Source organism: Lithobates pipiens, unplaced genomic scaffold, assembly GCF_037356315.1.
Source record: "Lithobates pipiens isolate NorthernLeopardFrog02 unplaced genomic scaffold, aLitPip1_a1.2 Scaffold_25, whole genome shotgun sequence".
NCBI classification, from domain to species: domain Eukaryota; kingdom Metazoa; phylum Chordata; class Amphibia; order Anura; family Ranidae; genus Lithobates; species Lithobates pipiens.
The window spans coordinates 239,647,793-239,669,675 of NW_027507787.1; the positions used below are offsets into that span (position 1 = coordinate 239,647,793).

Sequence of the window (21,883 nt, forward strand, 5' to 3'; positions counted from 1 at the left end):
TTTCTCTGAGAACGTAAAGCTATTTTAAGGGTCCCTCCATGCTAAAAAGTTTGGAAGAGGCCAAGCTGGACCATAGAGGGATGCACACTACTGGACCAGCTCTGCATAGGAACCAATCAGCTTCCGGGTTTTATTGTCAAAAGCTTAATTTAAAAAAAAGCTGAAGTTAGAAGCTGATTGGCTACCATACACATCTGCACCAGATCTGGTGAATTAACCCCTGATTTCTATGTATTATGGTGCCGGTATTCCTATGATTCTGCTGATGTTTAGCCTCAGACAACGTAGCAGGTTTGTTCAGATGGATAGATAAGTGTTTGTGTGCTGTGCAGTTCATCTATGTATTTTACGCTGGAGATGACGGTGCGATTCCTCCCTTTGTGCTCCTGCAGTTCTCCGGAAGTCATCTTGGGCTCTCGTTGTACCAGCTCTTGGATGGATTCAATATGATGGAGAAGAAGCTCACGGAGGGGCAGGACGTTCATCACATTCTACGCTCACATCCCTTCATGGCCGAACTGAGACAAAGAACAGACAGATTTGTAAAAAGCCTCGGTGGCCGTGAAACACCAGTAGGACCTCCATTATATTTATTACTTTTATATGTGGTGTTTCTGTTTATGAGATTTTTTAACTGTGTAGACCAACCTTTCTCAACCAGAGTTCCATTAGAGGTTCTCAGATGTTCAGTGAGCAACTTCTGCTTCTCAGATATGTGACCACTGACGCCAATGATCTTTTTAGCTATCTGTAGGGGGCATTCTTCCGACTGATCACCAATGTAAGGGACATTCTTCCCACTGATCACCAATGTAAGGAACATTCTTCTCACTGATCACCAATGTAAGGGACATTCTTCTCACTGATCACCAATGTAAGGGACATTCTTCTCACTGATCACCAATGTAAGGAACATTCTTCTCACTGATCACCAATGTAAGGAACATTCTTCCCACTGATCACCAATGTAAGGAACATTCTTCTCACTGATCACCAATGTAAGGAACATTCTTCTCACTGATCACCAATGTAAGGAACATTCTTCTCACTGATCACCAATGTAAGGAACATTCTTCCCACTGATCACCAATGTAGGGAACATTCTTCTCACTGATCACCAATGTAAGGAACATTCTTCTCACTGATCACCAATGTAAGGAACATTCTTCTCACTGATCACCAATGTAAGGAACATTCTTCTCACTGATCACCAATGTAAGGAACATTCTTCTCACTGATCACCAATGTAAGGGACATTCTTCTCACTGATCACCAATGTAAGGAACATTCTTCTCACTGATCACCAATGTAAGGAACATTCTTCCCACTGATCACCAATGTAAGGAACATTCTTCTCACTGATCACCAATGTAAGGAACATTCTTCTCACTGATCACCAATGTAAGGAACATTCTTCTCACTGATCACCAATGTAAGGAACATTCTTCTCACTGATCACCAATGTAAGGAACATTCTTCCCACTGATCACCAATGTAAGGAACATTCTTCTCACTGATCACCAATGTAAGGGACATTCTTCTCACTGATCACCAATGTAAGGGACATTCTTCTCACTGATCACCAATGTAAGGAACATTCTTCTCACTGATCACCAATGTAAGGAACATTCTTCCCACTGATCACCAATGTAAGGAACATTCTTCTCACTGATCACCAATGTAAGGAACATTCTTCTCACTGATCACCAATGTAAGGAACATTCTTCTCACTGATCACCAATGTAAGGAACATTCTTCTCACTGATCACCAATGTAAGGAACATTCTTCTCACTGATCACCAATGTAAGGGACATTCTTCTCACTGATCACCAATGTAAGGAACATTCTTCTCACTGATCACCAATGTAAGGAACTTTCTTCCCACTGATCACCAATGTAAGGAACATTCTTCTCACTGATCACCAATGTAAGGAGCATTCTTCCCACTGATCACCAATGTAAGGGACATTCTTCCCACTGATCACCAATGTAAGGGACATTCTTCTCACTGATCACCAATGTAAGGGACATTCTTCTCACTGATCACCAATGTAAGGAACATTCTTCTCACTGATCACCAATGTAAGGAACATTCTTCTCACTGATCCCCAATGTAAGGAACATTCTTCTCACTGATCACCAATGTAAGGGACATTCTTCCCACTGATCACCAATGTAAGGGACATTCTTCTCACTGATCACCAATGTAAGGAACATTCTTCTCACTGATCACCAATGTAAGGGACATTCTTCCCACTGATCACCAATGTAAGGGACATTCTTCTCACTGATCACCAATGTAAGGGACATTCTTCTCACTGATCACCAATGTAAGGGACATTCTTCTCACTGATCACCAATGTAAGGGACATTCTTCTCACTGATCACCAATGTAAGGAACATTCTTCTCACTGATCACCAATGTAAGGAGCATTCTTCCCACTGATCACCAATGTAAGGAACATTCTTCTCACTGATCACCAATGTAAGGAACATTCTTCTCACTGATCACCAATGTAAGGAACATTCTTCTCACTGATCACCAATGTAAGGAACATTCTTCTCACTGATCACCAATGTAAGGAACATTCTTCTCACTGATCACCAATGTAAGGGACATTCTTCTCACTGATCACCAATGTAAGGGACATTCTTCTCACTGATCACCAATGTAAGGGACATTCTTCTCACTGATCACCAATGTAAGGAACATTCTTCCCACTGATCACCAATGTAAGGGACATTCTTCTCACTGATCACCAATGTAGGGAACATTCTTCTCACTGATCACCAATGTAAGGGACATTCTTCTCACTGATCACCAATGTAAGGGACATTCTTCTCACTGATCACCAATGTAAGGAACATTCTTCTCACTGATCACCAATGTAAGGAGCATTCTTCTCACTGATCACCAATGTAAGGAGCATTCTTCCCACTGATCACCAATGTAAGGAGCATTCTTCCCACTGATCACCAATGTAAGGAACATTCTTCTCACTGATCACCAATGTAAGGAACATTCTTCTCACTGATCACCAATGTAAGGAACATTCTTCTCACTGATCACCAATGTAAGGAACATTCTTCTCACTGATCACCAATGTAAGGAACATTCTTCTCACTGATCACCAATGTAAGGAACATTCTTCTCACTGATCACCAATGTAAGGAACATTCTTCCCACTGATCACCAATGTAAGGAACATTCTTCCCACTGATCACCAATGTAAGGAACATTCTTCCCACTGATCACCAATGTAAGGAACATTCTTCTCACTGATCACCAATGTAAGGAACATTCTTCTCACTGATCACCAATGTAAGGAACATTCTTCTCACTGATCACCAATGTAAGGAACATTCTTCCCACTGATCACCAATGTAAGGAACATTCTTCTCACTGATCACCAATGTAAGGAACATTCTTCTCACTGATCACCAATGTAAGGGACATTCTTCCCACTGATCACCAATGTAAGGAACATTCTTCTCACTGATCACCAATGTAAGGAACATTCTTCTCACTGATCACCAATGTAAGGAACATTCTTCCCACTGATCACCAATGTAAGGAACATTCTTCTCACTGATCACCAATGTAAGGGACATTCTTCTCACTGATCACCAATGTAAGGAACATTCTTCTCACTGACCACCAATGTAAGGAACATTCTTCCCACTGATCACCAATGTACGGAACATTCTTCCCACTGATCACCAATGTAAGGAACATTCTTCTCACTGACCACCAATGTAAGGAACATTCTTCCCAATTTTTCTTTATTAAAAGTCTTGCAATCATTAAGCATAAAATCACAATATATAAATATACATAAATATATACATATTTACATAAATTAAAATAAATATAGCAAAACTGCTCTCAAACCAAAAAAAAAAAAAATACTTTACAGCAATAACATAAATCCTATTACGACTCACACCATTACACCAGACATCAAACTTGTGAGGTTAAGAAACAATCCCGCACCTATTATGCATGCAGCCCTTCTTCAAAAAGAAGATATTAACCAACAAAAGCTAAGGGAGTGAAAGAACCAGAAAAAGAAAAGAGCTCCTCACCCAGAGATGGGCAGTTCACCAAAGGCAGGTCTGATATTCCTCCACGCCCTTATCCAGACTGCCCGAGGCTCCCTGCCCTTCTCAAGACCCCGAATTTTCCCAACCTCACCCAGAATATCGTGCACCACCACCTCAACAGAGAGGACTTTCTTCCGCAGGGTAATCTGGCACCATGCATTCCATGTGAAGTAACGGACAACTATACTAACTAAAAACAGTGTATCCAAATCAAAATCCCAGTGAGTCGGAAATGCCCCATACACCCACTCCGCATAACTCATGCGATAGAAAAAGGGGATGCCTAGAGCCCTCCCCACCTTTTTATACACCTCTATGTTAAAGGGACACTGGAGCAAAAAGTGGTCCATAGACTCCACTTTACCAACACACTCCGCTCTAGGACAATCCCGATCATCCACAGGGCGATGCTTCAAGTTCCCTCTCACATAGAGCCTTCCATGGAAGGCGAGCCAGGCTTGATCCCTAAACTTCAAGGGGATTCTTTCTAAATTGATTAAACGCAACCCTTCCCTCATTACAGAGCCTGGGCAATCCCTTAAGGCCAGTGACACACTGAAAGCAGAGCCCAAAATCCTCTTCTCCAGAAGCTTCCTGGGGAGGGACTTGATATCCTCCACTGTCACCTGCCACTGCCGAAGTATTTTCAGACACGGGGCAACATAAGCCGGGAGCTTGCCATGTCGGACTCTCAGACTTTTCACTGGCCCGCCATCTTCCCAGGATCGCAGAAAAGGCCTAAAACAAGATTGAAAAATACCCACCCATCCCGGCGGGTTCTCTGCTAGCATGTTACCAAGATTGTACTTTAAAAACAGCAGAGAAAAGAAAACTATTGGGTTGACCATTCCTAGGCCACCCTCCCGCCTAGACAGGTAAGTTACATTGCGTTTGATCAGGTTCAGCCTACTTCCCCATAACAGTTGGAAAAAGCAGCTGTACACCCTTGAATAGAGAGATACTGGCAAGATACAGACGAAGCTGACATATAAAAAAATTGGGACCAGGTACGTTTTGATCAAGTCAACCCTCTCCCTCAATGAAAGCTTCCATTTCTTCCAACTTGCTACTTTGGCATTGGCACACACCAACCTGCTTTCCCAATTTCGATGACCATAGTCACCAGGACCAAATTTGATGCCCAACACTTTAATTTCCTGCTGGGGCTCTGGGAAGGCATCCGGAAGTTCGAAGCTTTCACCTTCCTCACCCATCCAGAAAACTTCACTCTTTTCATGGTTGACTTTAGAACCAGAAGCCTCCGTGTACTGCTCTATCATAGAGACCACCTCCTGCGCCTCCTCCGTTCCAGAGACAATAACAGACACATCATCGGCATAGGCCACGACCTTCAAAGGTGGCACACCAGCAATGCCCAAAGGCACCCCGCACAAAGATCCACTCTCTAGCCTTCTTATGAAGGGGTCGATTGCGAATACATATAACAGGGGGCTCAGAGGACATCCCTGGCGCACACTAGAGCCAACCTCAAAAGGCCGTCCAACCCAACCATTAACCAGTGGGAAGCTCTCAGCCCCTTTATATAATGTCTTCAGCCAATCTATAAACCTCTCCTGCAGGCCGTATCTACCAAGTAGCAAATACAGGTACTCGTGATTGACTCTATCAAAAGCCTTCGCCTGATCCAATGCCAGCAAGTACTTTCTCCATCCAGCAGCCCTGCATCGCTCCAAAGCCTCCCGGACAGCTAAAACCGCTGAAAAGGTACTTCTACCTTGGACCGAGCAGTGCTGATGACTGGACAACAAATCGCCTGCCACTGACGACAAGCGCCAAAAAAGAATCTTCGCCAAGATCTTTCTATCAACATTGAGAAGACTGATGGGGCGCCAGTTCTCAATCATTGAGGGGTCTTTACCTTTTGACAGAAGAATCACAGCGGATTGCCTCATGGAGGGAGGGAGCGAACCCTCTTCTAGACAGCTGTTATAAACCTCCGCTAAAAAGGGAGCCAGAATGGACTTAAAACACTTGTAGAATTCAGCTGTCAACCCATCTGGCCCAGGCGATTTTTTGGTAGCCAGCTTCTCCATAGCATGGACTACCTCATCCACTGAAATTGGTTCTGTCAAATCCATCAAAGGCAATGTACCATTTCCCAATCCTGGAGTAGAATCCAGAAAGCTTTCCATCTTGTCCCGACAAAGGTCCTTTCTTCCCAGAAGGTCTGCATAATATGATCTGAAGATCTCCAGGATCCCTGATCTGGACTTCACCAGGGAACCCGTACTATCCCTCAGGCCTATGACCGTCTTAACTGCTATGCCTTGCTTACAGTTCTGGTAAGGATCAGGCGAGTGATATTTTCCATAATCCCTCTCCAGAACCAAGGAGGCATGCCGGTCGTATTGACACTTTCTAAGAAGAAACTTCACCTCAGAGATCTCCCCTGGATCTCCTCTATACGAGACAAGACGATCAAGCTTCCTCCGCAAATGCTGGTAGGCAATGTACATACCAAGCTGCTTCTTCTTACTTATGGCCTTGAAAAGTCCAATCGCCCTTTGTTTCACAAGCTCCCACCACTCTGACTTACTGCTGCAAAAGTCCAGAATAGAAACCTGTGCCTGGAAAAAATCCTCAAAGGATTGTCTTACCTCTACGTCTTCCAGGAGAGCCGAATTCAGTTTCCAGGTACCCCTTCCCCTGGGTGGAGTGTCCGAGGCATTCAGAGTCACAGACAGCATACAGTGGTCAGAGAACTCCACCGCCCTCAACTCAGGAGCCGAGAAAGCAGAGTTCTCCTTTAAAAAAAAAACTATCTATCCTACTCTGACTATTCCCTCTCTGAAATGTGAATCCCGTGCTGCCAGGGCAGTGCTTAATATGCACATCTACCAGGCCTGCTTGTCTCACCATATCTCTAAGAAAAACGCTATCGTACGCCAGCCTGTCTATGGAGCCTCTCCTGTCTTCAGGCCTAATTATGGTGTTAAAATCACCTCCAAAGACAACCTGCTGGGACGTAAAAAGGAAGGGCTTGATCTCTGTGAGGAGGCATTTCCTGCCCCATCTTGACTGCGGTCCATAGATATTAATCAGGCGCAGGTCCTGCCCCCTCACAGAGACGTCCAAGACCATGCATCTCCCAATCTCTACCTCAATTACCCGCCGGCACGTTACCATATCGGTTTTAAAAAGGACCGCAACTCCGCTGCAGGGCTCTGCCGCAAGAGACCAAAAGGAGGGACCGCATCTCCACTCCCTTTTTGCTAGATGGACATCGGCCAAAGTATTGAGCCAGGTCTCTTGCAAAAATAAAATCTCGGCATCAAACTCGCTGAGCAAAAATAAGGCAATATCACGAGCTCTTGCAGATTTCATGCTGGCGACATTAATGGTCGCCACCTTTATCGGAGTGGGAACTGCCATCAGGATGATTGGGGTAGTCGTTTCTTAACCTTTGCCACACTCTCATCACCAGAAACAGCTCTCTTCAAACTATGTGACTCCCCCTCATCCATGGATGATAAAGAAAAAGATAAATCAGACATCCCATCACCTGACAAAACTGAAAAAGGGTTACCAGGAGGAACCCCTCCTGGGTCCGACTCTGAGGAAGAAATTACCACCTTATTTGTCTTCCTCTTCTTCTTTTTCTTCCTCCTAAACGTCTCCCACCCCTCATCATCCGAATCCCCCCCAACAGAGGGTGAGACATGGGATATGGACACCCTTCCATCAGCCCCACCCCCATCCAGCACCCCCACATTCCCCTGACCACGTTTGCGCTGCCGAGGGACAGGGACTGGAGGCTGAGAAGGAAGATCCGCTAAACCTGCCCCCCCAGCAGCCTCCGCTAGTCTGGAGGATCTACGTACAGCAGGAATAGGGACCACCACATGGGGGACAGACTTAGGGACCACATCACTAGGGGAAACAGAACCTGAAACAGATGGAACAGACACAGGAGGGACAGACTCAGGGACCACATTACCAGGGGAAACAGAACCTGAAACAGATGGAACAGACACAGGAGGGACAGACTCAGGGACCACATTACCAGGGGAAACAGAACCTGAAACAGATGGAACTGACACAGGAGGGACAACAACAGTTACAGCGGCCTCATCCTCCTTATCCAGCCTCTGCAGCTCAGCCTCCAATCCTGGCAGGTTATGTAAAGCCTCTGGACACTTACTGTAAGGATGGCCAAGCTTTTGGCACAGATTGCACCGAATTTGGGTACAATCTTTTGCCAAATGGTCCAGACCCTGGCATAGCGAACACTTTTTACGGGTGCAGGTAGAGGCAAAATGGCCCTTTTCACCACATTTATTGCAGACTTTGGGCTGTCCCTGGTAGAAAATAGTCAGCCGATCTCTTCCCAGAAAAGCTGAACAGGGCAGATGTTGGACTACATTGCCCAGCACCCCCAGTTTTAGTGACACCGTCCAGGCCCCTGTCCATATCCCATGTTCATCCAGGACCTTCCGCAGTGGAGTGAGGACCTCACCATATCGGCGTAGCCATACTATCAATCAGCCTCTGGTATGGATTCGTTGCGCACCAGGATGGTCACCGATTTTATCAGGGGCTGCCTGGAAATAACCTTTGGCACCAAACCACTCCACTGCGGAAGGCCCTGGCACCTCCTATGTCGCTCCCAAAATAAGTCCAACCCCTCAGGTTTTACAAAAGATAAATCAAATTCATAACTTCCCACTGGGCAAATCAAAGCAAAAATATCCACAGCTTTAAACCCCATTTCCAAAATCAACTCAGCCACCCTCCCCCTCACTGGTGGGGTCCCCTCCCCCTCCCACTTGAACTGAACCACATTCCTCCTCCTATACCCACTACCAATCCCACCACCAAACCCCCCTATATTGTGACCACCAATATTTACAGCATTCCCCCCACCCTCCTTGGTGCGACTCCCCACAACAGACGCATAACTCCCCATATTCCTCCCAGCAGAAGAGATATTTGTGTGTTTTGAACTGTCTGAGACATCTTTAGCAGATATCGATTGTACAGATTTGGTCTGTACAATCGATGAGTCTTTCCTCTGAGCAGAGAGAGAAATGTCATTTTTGTTTTTCCCAGCAGTATTAACCCCTCCACCATCACCACCACCACCCACCACATTCATTGTTTTATCATGACTGTCATTGTTGATACTTGCTGGTATATTCACATGTCCTGCAGTCTTCCCAGCAGTGTCAGTTCCCACTGCTGTGCTGGTGGAATCTTCATCTGGCCTGTTCTCTTCCATCAGGACAGGACTTTCTGCAGAGGACAGTGCAGGCTGGACTGACACATCCATGGCTTCCATTGCACATGGTGCAGTATTCTGATCCCCTCCCCCACCAGCATCAATCAGCTCTGCTGGAACACAGAGAGGCTCAGGTGAAGCAATCACATTGCAGGTGTCAGACACAGTGTGTGAAACACACGCAGCAAATGTGGTAGTGGAACTACAGGTCTCAGCACATGCAGGTGCAGCAACATCCATGTTCAGGGGGTTTGGTGCAGGTTCATCCTCATTCCCTGGCTGATTTTTCTGAACATCCTCCGGGACCTCTGATGGATTATCAGACATTACAAGCTTGTCTCCTCTCAGGGGGGATTCCATCCGCTGGATGAAGGTCAGGGTGCCATTCTCACTCTCAACCCCCTGGCTGGTTGCCGCCGGCGACTCCAAGGCCTTACATGGGGGGAGAGGAGCAGAGGCAGATGGACCCGGGTCATCCATATGCTGAGGCTGATCCACTGAACATGCTGAGGACTGGCTGACAAACCTTCTCTCGTTTTCAAACTTTTCTTTAAATGCTCCACTTTTTTCTTTTAGTTTTCCCAACAATAAAGTTTGCTGCTTTACTTTTTCCTCTAATTCCTGTAGCTCAGGCTTCATGGCGGTGCGATTCTTACTCCAGGCCTGGAAGTATTTGGCTTTGAAGTTTTTAAGCTCCACTCTCAAAACTTTAAGTTTCTCCTCCGCTCTCCCAATCGCCCTAAAGCGATTAACAACCTTAAGGCTGAAGACACTGGCATCCATACCAGGGCCCGGACCCACAGACAGATCCTCCACCTCCTCCTCACTGGGCCCCGTGTCATCAGGGGGATCCATCTCAGGGCCTCCCCCAGGATCAGGCATTATTCCTGGGCCGAGCTAGCAGGCAAGGCCCAGGCTTGAAAAAAGGTGCGGTTCTCAGAGAGCTCTTTGGGTGTGTCCTCCTCCTCCTTCCCACTGATCACCAATGTAAGGAACATTCTTCTCACTGACCACTGGCTAATGGACCATTACCAGTATATGTAACAATTATTAGTAGGGGTTTACAGAGACCTGATAGATATTTCAAGGGTTTCTCCATGTTAAAAGTGTTGAGAGAGGCTAGTGAAGACTATGGTTCATGGTATATATATATATATATATATAGATGTAGCACCCTGGAGTTTAGGCAGGGTTGCGCCTCACAAATTTGCTTGCCAGGAATAATTATCCTGGTTGATTGTTAGAGATCTATTGATTTCTCCCTAAGTTTGGCCCTGTTGCACTTTTCTCTTCTACCTCTACGTGGCCGGGTGCTCAGTGGTACTAGATATGAGAAGGGCAAAGCAAGGTCAGGTAACGGGTATATTGGGTATCTCAGCCAATGGGCATAGGTTTTCTTGAATCTCTTGGCCTGCCGGGAGAACCTATATATTCAGGTGGAGTCAGGTGATCTGTGTTCTGCGTCACCTGGACCGCTGTCTGGGTGGACATGTGTCGTATTGCCCGGTGTTTGGGCCTATCCTGGGCACATATGGCTGCTAGGCTGTCTGAGGGCCCATCCAGAAACAAGAGAGCAGTGCAGGGTTGGGATTGCGACTTGCAGTCCAACCAGAAGTGACAGTTCTGATGGCCGGAGAACCTATAAGGGACTATCCGCCTTATTACTGGGGACCACAGCGAGTAACTGAAGCAAGTACCGGAGCAGAATTCTCACCAACTGGGGATGGTGAAGAATCAGGAAACTTCAGTGGGACTCGAGCCCGGCACCCAACCAGCGGAGGAGCCAGTTAATCTTGCAACTACCTAAGGGTGTCCTGGCCCTAACCCTCTCTCCCTCCCAAAAAAAGACTGTTAAGAGAAATGAACTTTCTTTTTGCATTCAAGATGTGTCTGGCACCCAATAACTTCAACTACTTTGCACCCATCATGCCTCACAACCCACCACATACAGAACGATGTCGGCTATCCCTGGCCCTGGAGGTTCTCATTAGATCAAAGGAGGCCTGGGACCTTGCTACATATAACTTTAATGTACCCTCACAAAGCAAACTTTTCCTGGAGTGTAACTTATTACTTAGAAGAGTAAATTGTGGTAAAGTTTGGAGAATGTCACGTTTAACAATGTATAGTGTTTTTTTTTTCTGACTGGAATATCATGATGACTTAAAATGAAATGGAACACCAGTCAATGGTTTTGAGTGGAATCTTCTGACACATGATGTAGGCAACCTCGGCACTGCATCTGTGATTAAACTACAGATCCCATCATACCTCTGCCTCTGGGAGTCATGCCTGTTGCTGTCAGTCTTGCAGTGCCTCATAGGACTGTAGTGCTGATGTACCCTACCCCTGAACTGCCTATTGATACTGGAATTTCCCTATTCCCGAACTGCTCCTTGGTACTGGAGGTTCCCTACCCCTGAACTGTTCATTGATACTGGAGGTTCCCTACCCCTGAACTGCTCATTGGTAAGTTCCCTACCCCTGAACTGCTCATTGACACTGGAGGTTCCCTACCCCTGAACTGCTCATTGATACTGGAGGTTCCCTACCCCTGAAATACTCATTGATACTGGAGGTTCCCTACCCCTGAACTGCCTATTGATACTGGAATTTCCCTATTCCTGAACTGCTCCTTGGTACTGGAGGTTCCCTACCCCTGAACTGTCCATTGATACTGGAGGTTCCCTACCCCTGAACTGCTCATTGGTACTGGAGGTTCCCTACCCCTGAACTGCTCATTGGTACTGGAGGTTCCCTACCCCTGAACTGCTCATTGGTACTGGAGGTTCCCTACCCCTGAACTGCTCATTGGTACTGGAGGTTCCCTACCCCTGAACTGCTCATTAATACTGGAGGTTCCCTACCCCTGAACTGCTCATTGGTACTGGAGGTTCCCTACCCCTGAACTGTTCATTGATACTGGAGGTTCCCTACCCCTGAACTGCTCATTGGTACTGGAGGTTCCCTACCCCTGAACTGTCCATTGATACTGGAGGTTCCCTACCCCTGAACTGCTCAATGGTACTGGAGGTTCCCTACCCCTGAACTGCTCATTGGTACTGGAGGTTCCCTACCCCTGAACTGCTCATTGGTACTGGAGGTTCCCTACCCCTGAACTGCTCATTGGTACTGGAGGTTCCCTACCCCTGAACTGCTCATTGGTACTGGAGGTTCCCTACCCCTGAACTGCTCATTGGTACTGGAGGTTCCCTACCCCTGAACTGCTCATTGGTACTGGAGGTTCCCTACCCCTGAACTGCTCATTGGTACTGGAGGTTCCCTACCCCTGAACTGCTCATTAATACTGGAGGTTCCCTACCCCTGAACTGCTCATTGGTACTGGAGGTTCCCTACCCCTGAACTGCTCATTGGTACTGGAGGTTCCCTACCCCTGAACTGCTCATTGGTACTGGAGGTTCCCTACCCCTGAACTGCTCATTGGTACTGGAGGTTCCCTACCCCTGAACTGCTCATTAATACTGGAGGTTCCCTACCCCTGAACTGCTCATTGGTACTGGAGGTTCCCTACCCCTGAACTGCTCATTGGTACTGGAGGTTCCCTACCCCTGAACTACTCGATACTGGAGGTTGCCTACACCTAAAATACTCATTGATACTGGAGGTTGCCTACACCTGAAATATTGCTTTTTGGATAATTAATGAACGGCTTTTCAGTTTTTCTCTAAGCTCAGTCATGACTGGTTCTCTTTACATAAACATCCTGTTATTTCCCATAAAACCATTGCCTGGAGCTTCCCATTAAAAAGTACTATAAAAGAAATCTAAAAAAAAGATAACTTTACTGTTATTGAAATGTAGTGCGTTCCAAGCTGCGTCTCTATAAAGTGTCTCTTCTATTTAGTTGCAGAATACCTGGCTAGAATTCAAGAATAAAGCGTTCTCCAGAAATGAGAGCGGAACTCCAGCAGAGTAAGTGTGAATAAATACAGTCGTCTTTACATTAAGTTATTCTGTAGGCGATACTTTGAGGTCGGAGCGTAAAAGAGCGATCCATTATTTCATTATACGGGAGTTGGCGTCTTTACAAACGAGGTGTGCTCATTCCCAACGTTCCTCCACTGAAATCTCTTCTATTCTGTTGGGTTCCAGGAGTTTTTTTTTTTTAAATATATTGCATTGTAAAATCTGTAACCATAATATTTTATATTTGACATCATTTTGTGCAGACCTTTATGTGGGTCTAATACACCATTTTTAGATCAAAGTAGTCCCACCAAAGGCTTGGACCATCAAACCTTGGTTAGATCCTTTAAGAAGCTCAGTCACCCCACATGTTTGAGGGAGATTATCGGTGGTCTTGTATGTCTTCCATTTTCTAATTATTGCTCCCACAGTTGATTTCTTCACACCAAGCTGCTTGCCTATTGCAGATTCAGTCTTCCCAGCCTGGTGCAGGTCTACAATTGTGTTTCTGGTGTCCTTCGACAGCTCTTTGGTCTTCACCATAGTGGAGTTTGGAGTGTGAGTGTTTGAGGTTGTGGACGGGTGTCTTTTATACTGATAACAAGTTCAGACAGGGGCCATTAATACAGGTAATGAGTGGAGGAGAGAGGAGCCTCCTATAGAAGAAGATACAGGTCTGTGAGAGACAGAAATCTCGCTTGTTTGTAGGCGACCAAATATTTATTTTCCACCAGAATTTGCAAATAAATTCTTTTAAAAATCAGAGAATGTGATTGTCTGGATTTGTTTCCACATTTTGTCTCTCATAGTTGAGGTCTCCTTATGATGACAATTACAGGCCTCTCTCATCTTTCTAAGTGGGAGAACTTGGACAATTGGTGGCCGACTAAATACTTTTTTTTCCCTCACTGTATATACAGTATCTCACAAAAGTCAGTACGCCCCTCACATTTTTGTAAATCTTTTCTTCTCTCTTTTCATGTGACAACACTGAAGAAATGACACTTGCCTACAATGTAAAGTAGTGAGTGTACAGCTTGTATAACAGTGTAAATTTGCCGTCCCCTCAAAATAACTCAACACACAGCCATTAATGTCTAAACCGCTGGCAACAAAAGTCAGTACACCCCTAAGTGAAAATGTCCAATTTAGGCCCAAAGTGTCAATATTTTGTGTGGCCGCCATTATTTTCCAGCACTGCCTTCACCCTCTTGGGCATGGAGGTCACCAGAGCTTCACAGGTTGTCACTGGAGTCCTCTTCCCCTCCTCCATGATGACATCACAGAGCTGGTGGATGTTGGAGACCTTGCGCTTCTCCACCTTCCGTTTGAGGATGTCCCACAGATGATCAATAGGGTTTAGGTCTGGAGACATGCTTGGCCAGTCCATCACCTTTACCCTCAGCTTCTTTAGCAAGGCAGTGGTGGTCTTGGAGGTGTGTTTGGGGTGGTTATCATGTTGGAATACTGCCCTGTGGCCCAGTCTCTGAAGGGAGGGGATCATGCTCTGCTTCAGTATGTCACAGTACATGTTGGCATTCATGGTCCCCTCAATGATCTGTAGCCCCCTAGTGCCGGCAGCACTCATGCAGCCCCAGACCATGACACCCCCAGACCATGACACCCCCACCACCATGCCTGACTGTAGGCACACTTGTCTTTGTCCTCCTCACCTGGTTGCCCCCACACACGCTTGTCACCATCTGACACCAAATATGTTTATCTTGGTCTCATCAGACCACAGGACATGGTTCCAGTAATCCATCTCCTTAGTCTGCTTGTCTTCAGCAAACTGTTTGGGGACTTTCTTGTGCATCATCTTTAGAAGAGGCTTCCTTCTGTAACAACAACCATGCAGACCAATTTGATGCGGCGTATGGTCTGAGCACTGACAGGCTGACCCCCCCCCCCACCCCTACAACCTCTGCAGCAATGCTGGCAGCACTCATACGTCTATTTCCCAAAGACAACCTCTGGATATGACGCTGAGCATGTGACCTCAACTTCTTTGGTGGACCATGGCGAGGCCTGTTCTGAGGGGAACCTGTCCTGTTATACCGCTGTATGGTCTTGGCCACCGTGCTGCAGCTCAGTTTCAGGGTCTTGGCAATCTTCTTATAGCCTAGACCATATTTATGTAGAGCAACAATTCTTTTTTTCAGATCCTCAGAGTTCTTTGCCATGAGGCGCCATGTTGAACTTCCAGTGACCAGCATGAGAGAGTGAGAGCGATAACACCAAATTTAACACACCTGCTCCCCATTCACACCTGAGACCTTGTAACTCTAACAAGTCACATGACACCGGGGAGGGAAAATGGCTAATTGGGCCCAATTTGGACATTTTCACTTAGGTGGTGTACTGACTTTTGTTGCCAGCGGTTTAGACATTAATGGCTGTGTGTTGAATTATTTTGAGGGGACAGGAAATTGACACTGTTTTACAAGCTGTACACTCACTACTTTACATTGTAGACAAGTGTCATTTCTTCAGTGTTGTCACATGAAAAGAGAGAAGAAAAGATTTACACAAACGTGAGGGGTGTACTCACCTTTGTGAGATACTATGTGTGTGTATATATGTGTATATATATATGTGTGTGTGTATATGTGTATATATATATATATATGTGTGTGTATATGTATATGTATATGTGTGTGTGTGTGTGTGTATATATATATATATATATATAACATTTTATGTTCTTCAAAGAGCATGTAGACCTTTTAAGTCCACATACCGGAATTTATGGCTTACCTGTGGTAGGTTCTATTATCTCTCCTGTATGGTCTATGAGAATTTGCTTAGAAAATCGTATCAGTTCTTGACTGATGTTCTGTGTTTATATAGGGAAGGAACCTATTCATAAAAAGCAATTCCACCTAAATTTGTATCCATTTCAGATTGATGTATATTTTGCCCTATTCCCCTTTCACAACCTTTTGTTACATGATATGATGTTTATTGGTTAGCACATATTTCTTAAAAGAGAAGTATGGCTTTTTTAAATTAATTTTTTGATTCATACTTACCTAGGTAAATGCAGCATCAGAACGATGCATCTGTCCCCCGCCGTTTCTGCACTGAGAACGGATCCACTGAACGCCGCCGATGGCTCAGTTTTTACAGATCCCGGGGAGGAGAGCTGTTGACTGTCAGTCAGCGTCTCTCCTCTCTGCTCCTCCAAAAAAAAAAAAAAAAGCGCACAAATAGAAACCCTCCATATACACCAGCCCTCAAAATTTCCACTCGCCTGCTCGCATTAAGCAAGTGGAACTAAGCTGAGGGCGAGCGTGGAGCCTCATCGGGGGAGGGGGGGGGGACGTCAACAGCCGAGGTTGAACGAGAGCCGATTCTCCTCCCAGCCTCCGCCCGCTTGTCATGCTCTTAGCAGGGCCTGGCATACAGCTGGAGTCGGCAAAAATCTAGATGGAGCGGGGAAGGGCGTTGGGCTGGAGCTTTACCTTTCCTATTAACAAGCTGATGACTGGATGCACAGACCGCCTAGGAACCAATCACCAGATTGTTGATAGGAAAAGTTAACTTTGGCAGCTCCCGCTCCCCCGTCCAGTGCTGTGCTCCGCTGTAAGTCTCTCTGCATCCTAAATCAGTGAAAATGTCTTTAGGTTTTCATTTTGTTAATGCTATTTTTAACTCCTTCACACCGACTGTATGCAAAATTTGCAGTCATGGTTTAAAGGGGTTAAACCAGAGTGATTACTGCGGCTGCACCGTTTTTTAGAGCCAGCGGTTGGCTTTTTAGTGATGACAACCAAAAGCCTCAATAAAGCGTGATCCAGTTTGCTTCTGTGCAGGAAAAAAATCCTTCCAGAACCCCCAGGAAGCAATCTCATATTCCCTGGATTAACTTAACCTATCAATAATAGTACCCTGTTATATTATGGGTAAGAATCCAGGCTTCTTCTTTCTTCTTTCTTCTTCCTTCTTCCTCCTTCCTTCCTTCTTTCTTCTTCCTTCCTTCTTTCTTCTTCTTCCTTCCTTCCTTCCTTCCTTCTTCTTCTTCGTCTTCCTTCTTTCTTCTTCTTCCTTCTTTCTTCTTCTTCCTTCTTTCTTCTTCTTCCTCCCTCCTTCCTTCTTCCTTCTTCTTTTCCTTCTTCTTTTCTTTCTTCTTCTTTCTTCTTCTTTTTTCTTCTTTTTCTTCTTTCTTCTTCTTCTAATACTTATAAAGAATACTTTATTGATTACCCTTTAAACCATGTTGTCCATATTTTTCCTCTTCTTTCTTCTTCTTCTTTCTTCTTCTTCTTCTTTCTTCTTCTTTCTTCTTCTTCTTCTTTCTTCTTCTTTCTTCTTCTTTTTTCTTTCCTTCTTCTTCCTCTTCCTCCCTCCTTCCTTCTTCCTTCTTCTTTTCTTTTCTTTTCTTTCTTCTTTCTTCTTCTTTTTTCTTTTTCTTCTTTTTCTTCTCCTTTTTCTTCTTTTTCTTCTTCTTTTTCTTCTTTCTTCTTCTTCTAATACTTATAAAGAATACTTTATTGATTACCTTTTAAACCATGTTGTCCATATTTTTCCTCTTCTTTCTTCTTTCTTCTTTTTTCTTCCTCTTCTTCTTCTTCCTCTTCTTCTTCCTCTTCCTTCCTCCTTCCTTCTTCTTTTCTTTTCTTTCTTCTTCTTTTTTCTTTTTCTTCTCCTTTTTTCTTCTTTTTCTTCTTTCTTCTTCTAATACTTAGAAAGAATACTTTATTGATTACCTTTTAAACCATGTTTCCATATTTTTCAATGGTTATCCTTTCCTCTTCTTTCCTCTTCTTTTCTTCTTCTTTCTTACCTCCTCCCTTTTTTTTTTTTCCCCTAAATATTTTATTTTCAGCAGAAGGGCAGTTCCATATCAAAAATAAAGAAACATTGATATAGCAGTATACATAGCATAAGTACATCTAATCAATATACATGAAATCGGGACACCAAAATAATTCACTGATTGTATCTATTAAGCCCCGTACACACGACCAGACTTTTCAACATCCAAAGTCTGACGGAATGATTCCGGTAGACTATTCGATCGTGTGTGGGCTGCAACGGACTTTTGATTCGCAAAAGTCTGACAGACTTTAGAAATGGAACATGCTTCAAATTTTTCCGCCAGAACTCCGCCGGACCCAGTTCCTACCGAGAAATTCGCTCGTGTGTATGCTAGTACGACGGACTAAAACCGACGCGAGGGCAGCTATTGGCTACTGGCTATGAACTTCCTTATTCTAGTCCAGTCGTACGTCATCACGTTCCAATCCGTCGGACTTTGGTGTGATTGTGTGTGGCCAAGTCCGCTCATTCGGAAAGTCCGTCAGAACTCCGTCAGAACCCCTTCGAAAGTCTGTCGGACATAAGTCTGGTCGTGTGTACGCGGCATTAGGCATAGACAACACCCTATGTCCATATAGGACTTGGAATCATATAACTGGATACTCCAGGGAACTTGGACCGCCCAACTCAGTTTAAATATATATTGAGGAGAAAAGAAATGTGGAAGAGTAGATGAGAGAGACCTGAGGTCCAGAATCCAGGCCTTTCTTAAAGCAATCTACTGAGCTGACCAGAACCACCTCTTGAGAGGGTGTCTATTCCACATTTTCACAGCTCTTACTGTGAAGAAGCCTTTCCGTATTTGGAGATCAAAGGGTTACTAAACCCTTGTTTTAAAAAACAAACATACTTACCTCCGCTGTGCAGTTTGTTTTGTACAGAGTGGCCCCTCTAGGAGAAGCGCTCTCCTTGGGGGTAACCGCGCCGGCATGCCTGAGTCCAACCAATTTGCGTCCATAGACACAGAATGCCGGACTCGGCTCCACCCGCCGGTGCCCGCATCATTGGATTTGATTGACAGCAGCGGGAGCCAATGGCTGCGCTGCTATCAATCTATCCAATCGGGACATGAGACACCGCACGGAGCTCGCTCCCATCGTGGGAATTTATGGGGGCTCAGGTAAGTATAAGGGGGGGGCTCGGGGGGAGCTGCAGCACAACAGAAGGGTTTTTCACCTTAATGCATAGAATGATTTAAGGTGAAAAACTATGAGGGTTTAAATCTCTTTTCCTCCAGATGTAAAGAGTGCCCCCCCACCCCGTCCTCTGTGAGGGCTGTTTCTTAGAGAAGGGGACTCTAAAGAGGGGGTTTGTATTTCTAGTTGCTGGTAAATAATTAATTTATGCTGTGATTAAAATGCTGAGATAAAGTGAACGTGGCTTGACCTTGCTCCGGGTAATCCCTGCTCCGTCCTTGTTACAGGCTCGCTCAAGCATGTAGAAATGTGAAGCGTCAGCTGTGCTCTGTGTACCGCCAGCTATTCCTGAGTTCTCCCATACGTGGCACGCATGCCTTGTCCCTAAATATACAGACACGGGTCAGGAAACAAGTCCAGTAAGTATCGTGGTCATGCGCAAAAGAGTTCCCAGGCTCTGCTATTGTAATACAAATTGAAATCCCCTAGATTGTTGTTTTTCAATTGCAGCTGTGTTAAGACAATAAACCCAACAAAGTAAGAAAATGCCCACGTTCATCAACGGAAAAGATGTATAACTTTAAGAGGTGCTCAAAGCCAAAAATCAAATAGTGTTCAAAATATATAGTGATATGCAGGGGCGTTGCTGGGTCTACAAAAGATCTGGGGCTAGAGCCCATAGCAGTGTAGAAAAGAAAGTCATATGCTTGGGCGGGCACCTCCCCAGAGAGCCTCCCCCTTAAATCGGGGTCCCCAGAGAGCCTCCCCCTTAAATCGGGGTCCCCAGAGAGCCTCCCCCTTAAATCGGGGTCCCCAGAGAGCCTCCCCCTTAAATTGGGGTCCTCAGAGAGCCTCCCCCTTAAATTGGGGTCCTCAGAGAGCCTCCCCCTTAAATTGGGGTCCTCAGAGAGCCTCCCCCTTCAATTGGGTTCCCCAGAGAGCCTCCCCCTTCAATTGGGTTCCCCAGAGAGCCTCCCCCTTCAATTGGGTTCCCCAGAGAGCCTCCCCCTTAAATCGGGTGGACCCCAGAGAGCCTCCCCCTTAAGTCGGGTGGGCCCCAGAGAGCCTCCCCCTTAAGTCGGGTGGGCCCCAGAGAGCCTCCCCCTTAAGTCGGGTGGGCCCCAGAGAGCCTCCCCCTTAAGTTGGGTGGGCCCCAGAGAGCCTCCCCCTTAAATCGGGTGGGCCCCAGACAGCCTCCCCCCTTAAATCGGGGTCCCCAGAGAGCCTCCCCCCTTAAATCGGGGTCCCCAGAGAACCTCCCCCTTAAATCGGGGTCCCCAGAGAACCTCCCCCTTAAATCGGGGTCCCCAGAGAGCCTCCCCCTTAAATCGGGTGGACCCCAGAGAGCCTCCCCCTTAAATCGGGTGGACCCCAGAGAGCCTCCCCCTTAAGTCAGGTGGGCCCCAGAGAGCCTCCCCCTTAAGTCGGGTGGGCCCCAGAGAGCCTCCCCCCTTAAATCGGGTGGGCCCCAGAGAGCCTCCCCCCTTAAATCGGGTGGGCCCCAGAGAGCCTCCCCCCTTAAATCGGGTGGGCCCCAGAGAGCCTCCCCCCTTAAATCGGGGTCCCCAGAGAGCCTCCCCCCTTAAATCGGGGTCCCCAGAGAGCCTTCCCCTTAAATCGGGGTCCCCAGAGAGCCTTCCCCTTAAATCGGGGTCCCCAGAGAGCCTTCCCCTTAAATCGGGGTCCCCAGAGAGCCTCCCCCTTAAAACCCCTGCAGAGACTTAGGGCTATAGCCCCAAACGCCACCCCCACCCTAGAGAATAAAATGGCTGTCGTTGCAATACTTTGCCACACCGTATTTGCACAGCGGTCTCACAAGCGCAATTTTTGGGGGAAAAATACTTATTTAAAAAAAATTTTTATTAAAAAAGAAGACAACAGTAAAGTTGGCACAATTTTTTTTTTTCATAATGTGAAATGTAATGCTACGCCAAATAAATTGATATCCAATACATCACGCTTCAAAATTGCGCCCGCTCGTGGAATGGGGACAAACTTTGACCCTTAAAAAATCTCCATGGGCGACGTTTAAAAATGTCTAAAGGTTACCAGTTTTGAGTTAGAGGAGTTCTAGTGCTAGAATTATCGCTCTCGCTCGAACAATCGCGGCGATACCTCACATGTAGTTTGAACATCTTTTTTAGTATGCGGGCGGAACTTGCGTATGCGGTTGGCTTCTGCGCGCAAGCTCGGCGGTACGGGGAGCTTTAAGCATTTTTTTTTAATTTATTTTTTTAAACACTGTCTTTTAAAAAAATACATGTTGGGTCGCTTTTAGAGCCGGTTCACACTGAGGCAGCACAACTTGCAGCGGGACTGCCTCAGGCGACCTGAACACGACAGCAGCGGCGACTTGCAAAACGACTTCTATATAGAAGTCAATGCAAGTCGCTTCAAGTCGCCCCCAAAGTAGTACAGGAACCTTTTTCTAAGTCGGAGCGACTTGAGTCGCTCCTATTAGAACAGTTCCATTGTAGAGAACGGAACGCGACTTGTCAGGCGGCTAAGTTGTCTGATGAAGTCGCCCCAGTGTGAACCGACTCTTATTCCTATTACAATGAATGAATGTAAACATCCCTTGTAATAGAAAAGAAGCATGATGGGACCTCTTTAATGTGACATTTGGGGTCAAAAAGACCTCAGATTCTCACATTT

The 21,883-nt window shown here is 45.9% G+C and overlaps 1 protein-coding gene across 1 annotated transcript in view; it reads left to right on the forward strand.

Annotated features, from left to right (window-relative positions):
• The window catches only part of HPS1 (HPS1 biogenesis of lysosomal organelles complex 3 subunit 1), a 115,748-nt gene that overhangs the window by 59,539 nt on the left and 34,326 nt on the right, over positions 1-21,883 (forward strand). Inside the window, exons 12-14 of the mRNA XM_077455709.1 lie at positions 393-572; positions 13,210-13,277; positions 19,516-19,647. Of these exons, the coding sequence (XP_077311835.1) occupies positions 393-572; positions 13,210-13,277; positions 19,516-19,647 (380 nt within the window). The remainder of the gene's footprint in view (positions 1-392; positions 573-13,209; positions 13,278-19,515; positions 19,648-21,883) is intronic.